This window comes from Danio aesculapii, chromosome 5 (genome assembly GCF_903798145.1).
Source record: "Danio aesculapii chromosome 5, fDanAes4.1, whole genome shotgun sequence".
NCBI lineage: Eukaryota > Metazoa > Chordata > Actinopteri > Cypriniformes > Danionidae > Danio > Danio aesculapii.
In genome coordinates, this window is record NC_079439.1 from 39,747,600 (window position 1) to 39,760,589 (window position 12,990).

At 33.9% G+C, this 12,990-nt stretch overlaps 1 protein-coding gene across 1 annotated transcript; it reads left to right on the forward strand.

Annotated features, from left to right (window-relative positions):
- The first annotated feature begins 633 nt into the window (after positions 1-633).
- Positions 634-10,351, forward strand: fbp1a (fructose-1,6-bisphosphatase 1a). The gene is made up of 7 exons (XM_056458168.1): positions 634-916; positions 1,974-2,136; positions 3,659-3,751; positions 3,847-3,987; positions 5,765-5,902; positions 6,002-6,121; positions 9,736-10,351. Exons 1-7 carry the CDS (start codon positions 747-749, stop codon positions 9,922-9,924), a joined length of 1,014 nt encoding a protein of 337 aa, XP_056314143.1. The 5' UTR covers positions 634-746; the 3' UTR covers positions 9,925-10,351.
- Positions 10,352-12,990: the final 2,639 nt, after the last annotated feature.

Here is a 12,990-nt window from a genome sequence, read left to right on the forward strand (position 1 = left end):
GGGCTGACCTCTAGTGGTTACTGTAGGTAGTATGGAACCAGGATATACAAAATCCTGAACACACACACACACACACGCACACACACACATTAGTAAATTGCTTTGCCTAATTGTTTCTGAAGTAGGCCTATATCTCAGTAACTGTGGAATCTCTTGTGTTTGGTGTGTGAGGGGAACTACTCTGCTTTACATTGATATTAAGCTTGCCAGAAAAACAAAACTGGGGGAAAAAACTGGTCAGAAAGCACCTCAAACCTCTCTAAAAGCCAGCCTGGTCAGTGAGAGGAGGCCAATTAGCATCCATACTCTGTCTGGAGGAAAAAAATAGACTATTCAAAAGTCAAACAAACTTTTTGATGAGAAACAATAGGCCCTACAGATGTGTTTAACTGCTAACAGAAGAAAACTAAACACTAAAAACACTAAAACATTTACACTCGCTGAATAGCCACGTCATCTGAGCTCTCTCTGGGTCAGTTCATGTTCATGATGACACAGCAAAGATCAGGCATGAAGGGTCTTTCATCCACACCCCCGCCTCCACAATGCAACATTGTTTTGAAACTTGCACGCATCAGTCAGTCAGTCACACCTCTGCGGCTCTCATTGGTTTAGCTCTCCGTACTCCCCTTTCCACCAACATTTCCGCCTTCCTATTTTTTGCTTCCGCGAGAGAAAGTTTTGCACGATTTACACATTTTATTAATTCAACAGCGAGATTTCTTTAAACAGCAAAATCTACAACAATGTCAGACCGGGGTTCCTTCGACACTAATGTTGTGACTTTGACCAGATTTCTGCTTGAAGAGGGCAGAAAAGCTAAAGGCACAGGCGAGCTGACAACACTTCTGAACGCGATGTGCACTGCTGTCAAAGCCATATCCAGCGCCGTCAGGAAAGCAGGCATCGCGCATCTGTGAGTATTTCTGAGGATCTCGAAATGGAAGTTGCAAAAACAAAACAAAAAACACTAGAAACATTTTTTGCATTATTAGCAGCATTTGAAAATAAAGTGTTAAAATGGTTTCAATGTATATCTCAAACTGACATAAAACATAAAAGTCATAGAAATAAAAGTAAAATAAAGTCAAATTTGCTGAAACAACTAATTGAAAGTTAATGTAACGATGGCATCCTACAAAACAGTGTATTTTACCTCATAAATGATCTTTATTGACATTAAACTGACATCAAACTTGAAGTAAAACCTTCTATATTTAAATTAAGTATTAATTTCATGACATAAATAAATAAACAATGAATAATAAACAATAAAATAAACAATACTGAAATATTGTATAGCAATATTAAAACCTCTGGATGTGTCCTTTCTCTGGACTTGTTTATTGTTCTGACAAATAAGTCCTTTGAAGTAAGGAAGTTTAATGTTTTAACAGCCCTATTTTAATGGTATCTGGTCTTTAATGATATTCTTATAATGTTAGCACCAAAAGACTTTTAATGCATAATTTATTGATAATTATTTATATAATTGTTATATATTTATTTTTAAGTTTCAGGTAGTACCATAATGTTAATGCAAACTGTATAAAGAGAATTGCAAACTGAAATATAAAGTAAATTAATCAAATGGAATATTTTTGTTGTGTTTTTGTATTTAATTGCACATTAAATCAAAGTGTCCTGAAAATAATGGCATGATGCATATGGATTCTCGGTGATAGCTTGTTTACATTTGTGCGCAATCAAATTTCTTAATTTCAGAATTGTATTTTATTTTTATATATCTTTTATATATATAATAAATTATAAAAAAAATATAATAAATATATAAAAAATAAAAATTAAATTATATATATATATATATATATATATATATATATATATATATATATATATATATATATATATATATCAGTTTTAAAATTTTATGCATGCAAACAGTTGCAAAATAAGTTTGATATTCCTTTTATACAACAGTCTCATATGATTTATCTCATGACTGCTGGCAGGTATGGGATTGCTGGAAGTACCAATGTGACGGGTGACCAGGTTAAAAAGCTGGACATCCTTTCCAATGACCTGGTCATAAACATGATCAAATCCTCATTCACATCATGTGTGCTGGTCACTGAAGAACATGACAGCGCCATCGTTGTGGAGCCGGATAGACGGGTAACGACTCTTTACATGCTTTGAACTATTATGTTAACTTCTAAACCCTTTAAGCAAGATCAGTTTTACATGGTTATTTATGCATTTTCTATTTTTACATTACTATTTGTTAAGTATTCGCCAAAAGTTAACTAATGACTTCCAAGAATGTTTCCAGATAGACTAGCCTTTCCTGTGCACAGCATGTAGACCTGGTCACGTGACTCCAACTGATTTCAGCAGCTAGACGGAGATCAAGGCTTGTGTAATATGTAAAACTCAGGCTATGATGAGTCATATAAAATGTATTATGTTGAAAAAAATATTATATATTATGGTGACAAACAGGCTTTGAAGGAATTTTCGTCCTAGTCCTGGTTGTTTCATGTGAATAATGTAATAAATTCATTCATTCATTTTCTTTTCGGCTTGGTCCCTTTATTCATCTTGGGACGCCACAGCGGAATGAACCGACAACTTATACAGCATATGTTTTACGCAGCGGATGCCCTTCCAGCTGCAACCCATTTCTGGGAATCATCCATACAAACTCATTCACACACATACACTACAGACAATTTAGCCAATTTAGCCTGCACCACATGTCTTTGGACTGTGGGGGAAACTGGAGCACCAGAGGAAACCCACACGAACGTGGTGAGAACACAGAAACGCCAACTGACCTACCCGAGGCTCGAACCAGTGACCTTTTTGCTTTGAGGCGACAGCACTACCCGCTGCGTCGCTCTAATGTGATATAGTCAAAACTAAATTTTAAAAAATTACCAAAAACTCAATGTGTTACAAGTTCCCAGCTTAAAAATGTACATTTTTGAAAAGTTTTTTCATTTTATTTTACTTCCACAAATGATGTTTCGCAATTGAATAGTTGTATTCGTTTAGAAGTTTGTAGAAGTATTTGTATTGTATTTAATTTTCAAATATGTTATTATTTTATTTAATGCAGACACCAAAATGGCCAAGTGTAATTTTTTTGGAAATTGAGATTTTGCCATTATCTTAACATTGAATAAATAATATTTCCACTGATGTGTGATTTTATTAAATGATAAAACAATATTTGGCTGAGTTCCTATTTCAAAATCTGGTATCTGAGGGTTTAGAAAAATAAAAATAATTACTGAGAAAATTGTGTTAAAAATTGTCCAGATTAAATTCTCAGCAATGCATATTTATAATGAAAAATTACTTTTGATATATTGATGTTTAGAATTTTACAAAAATTTTCATGGAACATCTTAACTCAATATTCTAATGATTTTTGGCATAAAAGAAGAATCGACAATATTCACCAAATTGCCAAAAATATACATGTGAAACAAAAGGACTGGTTTTGTGTTCCGGTTTCTTAAATATTTCTATATGTGAGTGTGTATTCAGTAAGGAGTCTCGTGGCGCAAGGGTTTGGAAAGGTCAAATGTCCTCAAATACAGTAACAGAACAACATCATCATTAATCATTGAATGACTCATAATGACAATGCTAATATTTAATAAACTAAATTGTCATTCGTGTGTTTAAGGGTAAATATGTGGTTTGCTTTGACCCTCTTGATGGCTCATCCAACATTGACTGCCTTGCTTCAATCGGGACCATCTTTGCCATCTACAGAAAGGTATGAGTGAGTGAATATACTGAATAAGTCTGCTGGTGTGCAGTGTGTATGGATTCCCTAAACGCTCTTTAATGACTTCATGTCTGTGTTGTCAGTGCACTGACAGCGAGCCGTCAGAGAAAGACGCACTGCAGCCTGGCAGGAACATAGTGGCTGCTGGATACGCACTGTATGGCAGTGCCACCATGATCGTCCTCTCCACCGGTCAGGGGGTGAACTGCTTCATGTTAGATCCAGTGAGTCAGTTTTACTCACCATAAATTGCACGATAACAAGTTATTGGATTTTTTTTAAGCAGTGAATTAGTGGTATTACTGACGTTATTACTGTTTATTCAGTCAAACAAAAAGCAAATGAAGGTTTCCAGGTGTGGTGTTTTGCAGACTCCATTGTTATCCGGTTGCCTGCTGAAACTTACATTTTAGTTTACTTTTTAAATGTTTTTTTTCCCTATGGTAATTATTAGCATAACTTAAATGGTTTCCGTGATATTAAGTGGTGAAAATAGCATATATTACAGTGGCCGAGTAGCAGTTCAATGTGCTGCAATTTAAGAAAATACATGCAGTTACAAAAACTGCAAATTAAGAAATGACTTTCATTGGTTTGACAAAATATGTGTTGCAAATCTTCACAAGGCAAAACGTTAAGAAAACATGCGGAAAATTCTCACAACACAAACACATTAAGAAAACACGCTGCATTTTCTCACAACACATGTTTCAAGGGGACCCAGAAATGTGATGAGCCAGGCTGGGATTGGCTTATAGTGCAGTGACTATTGCTCGGTGAAGTTGTGGATGATCTTTGAAAAGCGAGTTTATTTGTTTATTTTAACATCCTTATTCCATTGTCTTCTGTATATTATTAGCCTAGATGATCATAACCTAAATAGCTGGGTCTGTTACATTTTTGGATCTCCTTTTCTTAATTTGTTTGTGTTATGAGAATTATCAGCACATTTTCTTAATCTGTTTGTGTGGTGAGGATTTTCAACATGTTTGCTGTGAAACTGATAATATTTTCTTAATTTGTTTTTTGTAATTTCATGCGTTTTCTTAAATTGCAGCACGTTGAGTTCACGTTAACAAATGGTTTCATTAGTTGCGATGGAAGATTAGAGTTTTTCTACCAAACATTGTTGTCTTAACTCTTCTGAAGTTAAATATTGCTGTCTGAAATATGTGTTGTCTAAAACTGAATACAGCAACACGGGCTCGTTGAAAATATGTGAGTCAGCCTACATTTTTGTGAAACAGCAAAAATGTACTTAAATATATGTTTGACTACATTTCTAGGTAAAACGAACACTGCAGGGTGTATGACACCAACAAATTATGTTCCTTTTCACACTAATGATATTTACAGTGACATATTATCGACGAATAACTGATTATTTTCATGCTGATCTTTGCATAACACCAAATAAATACCACAAAACAACTTAACGGTGATCTGTAATCGCCGTAATCGAATACATTTGCATCACCTTTGTATCTCCATAATGACAATGTTTCAGATGTGGTTAGTTTGCTCATTAGCTCACTTTGTACAGGTTTGAGTCTAGTAAAGCACAGTTCCACAAAAGAGATTAAAGCAATATAAAATCAAGGTAAAACTATGTTATCGCTGTGCACTTGTATCTTATGGTTGCTTTTGAAAACACTGTTGGTTTAGGTTTGATGATCTGTATGACAAGCGCCACCTTCTTGTAGACGTGTAGAAGCATGTGTATCTGAAACATACAACAAAACGTACCCCGAGTAATGTATTTCAGCATTAGAATTTTTTTTAAAGCACCCACTAGGGGTTTTGCCATCTAAAATGTACCTAGAGCAACGTTATTTATGTTTCGCTAAAAGGCTAAAGCATGTATTTGTAGTGATCCTGGACTGTTTGTCATCTCTTGCTTGTTTGTATTTCAAAATAATGTATTACTTCAACAGAAATAGTAAAAACATAGATTTATGATTGATTTTATAACAATGTTTTATCTGTTAACTCAACTGTCAGGCTATTGGGGAGTTCATTCTGGTGGACAGAGATGTGAAGATTAAGAAGAAAGGGAAGATCTACAGTCTGAATGAAGGTTATGCCCTTTATTTTGACCCTGCTGTCACAGAGTACCTGCAGAAGAAAAAGTTTCCAGAGGTTCAGTATGCCTATAAATAACGATTTTCTATATAATAAATCCATTTACAAATAGAACGACAGAGGAGACTAATACTATAACGATTCAACTGTGTTCAGGATGGCGGTGCGCCCTACGGAGCCCGTTATGTAGGCTCAATGGTGGCAGACGTGCATCGGACGCTGGTTTACGGAGGAATCTTCCTTTACCCTGCAAATGTGAAGAGCCCCAAAGGAAAGGTACTTGATCTGCTTTGGCTAAACACTGTTGACATTCACATGAATTACACTGCTTACACTGACATCAATACATCAAATGCTGAGTAAATATTTGTTTTAAACTGCCATTCAGCAAATTACAGAGTGCCACCCAGTCCCTACTGGAATTTAACACAAAACCAAGAAAACAACACACAATTCAGGGACTTGTGATTATTCTAAATTGCCACAGATTTTCTACAGATTTTGGGCAGCCATATTTGTCATTGGTATGACTTAACTGCATTAAGCCCAAACATTGAAACATTTGGTTTTTCTGAAGCATGTTAATCTGGACTAAACATGACAGGAAAGTGTGTGTTTTTTAAAAAAATTTATTATTATTATTATTATTATTATTATTATTATTATTATTATTATTATTATTATTTATATATAGGGCTTATAATGGCCCATATAATACACACACACACACACACATCTCAGTTTTACTTAGCCGATCAATCTGGGCAAAATGGCAGTTTAGTGCGCGTGTTAATTATATGTAAATAAATTATATTTCCATAATAGTACAGCAGGCTACTTTCAAAAAAAGATTTTGTTGCTCTGAATCTCCGAATAATTTGTTTAGCGTTCATTAAAATGACATTTAGGTGCTTAGTTTTATGCTGAAAGATCTGTAATTTAAATTGTGGAATGCAAATCACAATGCAATTTAGCATGATTTTTCCAATGCTAATAATTTTACTGATGTAAAATAGATTTTGTTTGAAAGTTTTATTTAGAAATTTAGAGTCCTTCGCCTATTTATTACATTATGGTGCTTTAAACAGCAGTAATATACTAAAATATATTATATAAAACAATATATAATATATTTTTAATACATTTTTCCTTGTGTTTTCGAAAAGTTTCACATATAACAAGAGTAGACAGTACAAGAGTACAACCAAGAGTACCACATGTAAAAGCAATCCTCCTGCACACAGATCCATGAAATCAAATGAAAATTCTGTATTGTGCATGTGTAGTCAGTACCTGATTATGGTACTTTGTTATAAACACTTACATATATGTTTTAATATAATATAATTTTAATATATATGCACAAAACTTCAGAAAATTTCAGTGGTTTACATTAAATTGTGGACAATTATGGAATAAATTTTTTCAAAAAAGCTGTTTTTGTCTGTTGGCATCGAGGAAACATCTCCTCAGTCGTCCCAAGAATTTCTTTTAAAGTTTCTATTGAAAAGCTAAATAAATAAGGTGTAATTCTTCACACAGTCCACTATTTAAGACTATATGTTGCAGTGTGTGTGTAATACGCTGCTTAATTCATCTAAACACATGCAATTATTCGCTACAGTATCTAGGGGTGAATGAAAAGAAAGCATGAAAATTCTACATGATCTTTGCTCCAGTTGCTTTCTTTGCTTTTATAGGTGTGTCAGTGTTTGCTCAGGCTTGAAGTTGTGAGCTGAAATAGGATCTGTTACCTTGTATATTCTTGTGTAAAACCCTTTTGCCTTGATATTGCTTTACAATAACAATTTTAATAGATCTAAAGTTTACTTGTGTCTGCATTGTCTCAAAAGACCTATAGATGGAGCTGTAGCACCCAAATGCTAATAAGACGTAGACTTTTAAATAGATAGTTTACTAAAAAATTCAAATGCTCTCACTATTTGCCTCAAGTGGTTCCAAATTTGACTACTTGCTTTTTTCGGTTTAACACAAAAGAAGTTGTTTTGAAAAATGTTGGAAACTGGTAACCATTGACATTCGTTTGTCCTACTATGAAAACCAATGGTTACATGTTACATTCTTCAAAAGAACTTATAAAATTTCATTCATGTAGATTTTTTTAGGGTTTATATTGAAATGTTGAGTACTTGTTATATTACAGTGCTTTTAAAGGACAATAATGTAATAAGAATATATATTTTTCTGTTTTCAAGAAGTTTTACATTTCAAAAGGTTTAACAAATTTGACTAAGTATCGTAATGTTGTTAAAACATGTTTCTAACATTCATCAATTTTTTTTATTTTAATAATTAAAATATTATTATGTTTATTATTCAACTTTTAAAATGCAGGCCTCTAGCTAGGGTGGGTTCAGTGGGTTCGAAAGACCTACAGGTACCCCCCTACTGACAAAGGTTTTGACTGTTATGCCATCATAAATGATCAAAATAACCCATTGAAAAAGGTTAAGACCTAAAGTAAAGTCAACTTTCACTGTGTTGTTGTTAAATAGAGAAAACATTTAACAAGTAACTTTTATTCTAAATCTTGGACCTTATTCTTGAAAGTAAACATGACCAATAAAATGTTGTGAACCACCAAAGGTGGCCCCTAATAAAGTTACTTGTATTACTTATTAGGCTATTGTTGTTATGTATGAATTATTAAATGTACTTTTTACAAGAGAGGCTAGAAATATCATGAAGCTCTACGTTATTATCATTATTATAAAGTTTTTATTATTTAAATGCCCAAATTCTAACTGAGGAAATTGGAATGTGCTGGCCAGTTTGTTATTTGTCTAATAAATGACAATATGCCACAGGATTTCATTTAGAACTTTAACAGATTCCTATTTTTCCCCCTAGTTATATATGATGTAATGAATTTGTATTTTAAATATAAATAGCCTATATTTCATATTTCTTTACTCTAAATCTTTAGAAAATGTTTTTAGTACATCAAAAAGTGTGACCATCTGACAACCTAATCTACCAAAAAAAAATAGTGCTTAAAATGTCACTAAAACGCAGTATGTTCATTCATTCATTTTCTTTTCGGCTTAGTCCATTTATTAATTTGGGGTTGCCACAGTGGAATTAACTGCCAACCCATGCAGCATATGTTTTATGCAGTGGATGCCCTTCCAGCTGCAACCCATAACTGGAAAACATCTATACACACTCATACACTACGGACAATTTAGCCTACTCAATTCACCTATACCACATGTCTTTGGACTGTGAGGGAAACCAGAGCAACCGGAGGAAACCCACGCAAACACGGGGAGAACATGCAAACTCCACACAGAAACACCAACTGACCCAGCCGAGGCTCAAACCAGCGACCTTCTTGCTGTGAGGCGAACGTGCTACCCACTGCAGTATGTAAACCTCATAATTAAATAGTCGAGTAACTGCAAAAAGTCTACTTTTTGAGAAAAAAAGAACCACCTCTTTCACCAGGCTAGCTATGTGCTTGAAATGATAACTTTTTACTAAAACACATTTCTTTCTGTGTTTTCAAAGTGTTTCACATACATAGAGTGATGCTGTCAAAGCAATCCTATCCACACAGATCATTAGATCATATCATGTGTTCATTTTCAGTTTTGGGTATACTATCCCTTTAAAATAAAGGCTCCTAATTTGCATTGATGGTTCCATGAAGAACTTTGAACATCCATGAGTACTTTTCACAGATCTTCAAACTACGAAAGAATTTTTTTCCTAGAATAACTTTCCACGAAAAGTTTCTTGTAAGCCATCACTGTGAAAACTCCTTTTTTTTGGTTCTTCCTGGCACCTTTATTGTTAAGAGTGAGGTGTAAATGTTTCTGAATGAATATACTGAGTGAGACTGATTAAAACCTCTATGTCTTCTTCAGCTCAGACTGCTGTATGAGTGCAACCCCATGGCTTTCATCATGGAGCAGGCCGGAGGAATGGCCACCACAGGCACCACCAACATCCTGGACATCCAGCCGGAGAACATCCATCAGCGGGTGCCAGTGGTGATGGGATCCCCTGATGACGTCCAAGAGTACATCTCCATCTTCCAGAAACACAACAAATGAAGATCAGTATTCAGAATGTACATCACACTCAAAGACTTATAAAGAAGATGTGAAACACTTGACACTCCAGATTAAGATTCCAAAATTACATTCTTACATTCAAAATACCTCTGTTACATAGAGATAATAAACCCAAATGATTTTATACATTTTTTATACTGTACATCCACAGAAAAATATGAGAAGTATTTTAAAGGACGTGGACTTAAGTGGTAATTGCTTATAGCAGAAAACTTGACATCAGGACTATTTTCTACATTATCTCTGTGAGCATCATTGGCAGCTGAAATGGTTCATGGCCAAAAACACAGTTATGAGAAAGATTTACATTGAAGATCTTGTTTGTGTCACTGCAGACCAAATAATCAAATGTGCCTTAATTTTACGCTGTTGAAGGAAGCTGTGAATAAAGATCTTGGCAAAACAAGTGATGTTTCTGTGTCAAGAACATTAACAATTTCATTTATGCAATAAAACACACTGTAAAACCCAATAGTCAACTTTATCAAATAAAATGAGTGTAGTTAACTCAAAATTAATTGAATTCTACACGTTTGAAGAGAGTTTTGAACTCAGTGTTGAGGGTAATGAGTTAATTAAATTCCTCATTACTTCAACTTAAATGAAGTAAGTTAACAGTACTCATATAGATAAGCTTTGTAGCAATCGGTTTGAGTTGCCGTAACTTATTGGGTTTTACAGTACTCAGTTGGTTTGAGTTCTCTTCATTTATTGGGTTTTACTGTGCTCAAATTTCTTTGTTTACTCAAATGGATTAAGTTCACAGTACTCATTAGGATTAGTTCTTGAACTGAAATGGTTTGAGTTACCTTAACTTATTAACTTATTTACAGTGCATGCATGCTGAAGAAAAGTGCAAGATTATGGCTGCTAAATCAAATACAAGAGAGAAACGATGAAATCTAAATAACTGATTACATTGTAGCTGGAGTAAACTGTTTAGTAGTCTGTTCAGTGACCTTAACATAACTTGTAGTGTAATTAAAGAAAAACAATGTTGTGACATCAGAACACTATATTAAATGTGCTATAGAATGCACTGGCACAACATGTTAAATTATTCTCTGATATTTAAATAGAAGGTTTGTGGCTTAGGGGAGTGCAAAACTTCTTCAGAAATGCTTTTACCGTTCCATTTCCAACCCAGTTGGCTCTAATATATTACAGTTGGTTTTGACCATATTTGGAAGGGTTGTGAATATTAATGAGCTCTGCTTTCATCCTCCAGCAGCTCATATCAAAGCCTGACACACCCACCCCCACACAGTGATGTACTTTGTAATACAAGTATAAAATAATCATACTTCAGTTTGAAAAATAAACATCTGAACTAATTGAGTAGATGCTTGTTAAATGACAATCTTTTCAACTGAATTGATGAAAAGATTTACTTTAGCTAAGGAGAGTAACCTAGTACATTTCTGAGTTGTTGTTTTTTTTGGATGAAATAAAGGCAAAATAATAATTATTATTCAGTTATTATTTTATTTGACATTAGGGGCCAGCTGAGATTTATTTACAGTTATTTTTTTTGTTTTTAATGTGTCTGAAAACACAGGCAACAATTAGTATCAACATCTGCATGAAAAGATGACTTTTTGAAGATTACTGGCATCGTTTCACTGCAGGAAAACACAGTAAGAATGTTAAGATAACAAAAGACACATTTTTACAGACCTTATGGCTCTTTGGGGTGGCATTGAATACATTCACAATCCGAATGTTCCACATTTTGGGTTTGACGCATTGTGACTCTGTGATCATGCATGGTTGCCTGCTTTACAGAACTGTTTACTCTTGCTTAAAGCCTGTACCATTTCAAAATAAGAGTAAGCATACATAGAAGGTATAATCCACTTGTTAAGTGGTGACGTATGAAATACTGTTACCGTGTCCAAGCAGCTACTCATTTGACTTGAGAAAATATCGTTTAGGACCACTTTTTAGTCATATAACACATTAAAGTCTATTTTTTAATAAGGCTATATACAGTTGAAGTCAGAATTATTAGCCCCCCTTTGATTTTTTTTTTCTTTTTTAAATATTTCCCAAATGATATTTAACAGAGCAAGGAAATTTTCACAGTGGGTTTGATAATATTTTTTCTTCTGGAGAAAGTCTTATTTGTTTTATTTCGGCTAAAATAAAAGCAGTTAAAAAAATTTTATGAACCATTTTAAGGTCAAAATTATTAGCCTCTTTGAGCAAATTTTTTTTGACTGTCTACAGTACAAACCATCATTATACAATAACTTGCCCCATTAACTCCTGCCTAGTTAACCTAATTATGCCTTTAAATGTCACTTTAAGCTGTATAAAAGTGTCTTGAAAAATATCTAGTCAAATATTATTTACTGTCATCATGGCAAAGATAAAAGAAACCAGTTATTAGAAATGAGTTATTAAAACTATTATGTTTAGAAAAAAATCTTCACTCCGTTAAACAGAAATTGGGGGGAAAATAAACAAGGGGGCTAATAATTCAGGGGGGCTAATAATTCTGACTTCAACCGTATATAGGGTAGCATCATTATTGTAATCTCTCTAGGAAACATTGTGGCCAATAAAGCTCAGCCTATGTGGATCATCAGAGTTGATGTTTTGTTCCAATTGGCCAGTTATTATCACCAGGATTTTACATTCACTGTATTTACATAAAAACAAGGAAATAACAGTGTTGGAGCCTATAGGCGTGCCATTTCCATCTATTGAACTCTTATTATTCAGATATGCCAAAGCTATATGGAGTTTTTCAATATAAGGCAGCTTTAAAAGGTAGATGTTTTGAATTCTGATTTTCAAACTCATCAGAGATACTAGAATCCTTTTGGTGAAATACTCTGAATAACATGAATATATTATGCATTTCGGTATACGCCATTTAGAGCACATCAATATCAAGAATGAATATGCTACTTTTATTTTTATCATATCAATGCATTCTTATATCAACAGATTTAATACACACTGTACAAGTTCAAGCAACCAAATGAAGAGCAGATGACCTTTTCTGTAAAGGCCAGTAGGCGCACAGGGCCCAGATGA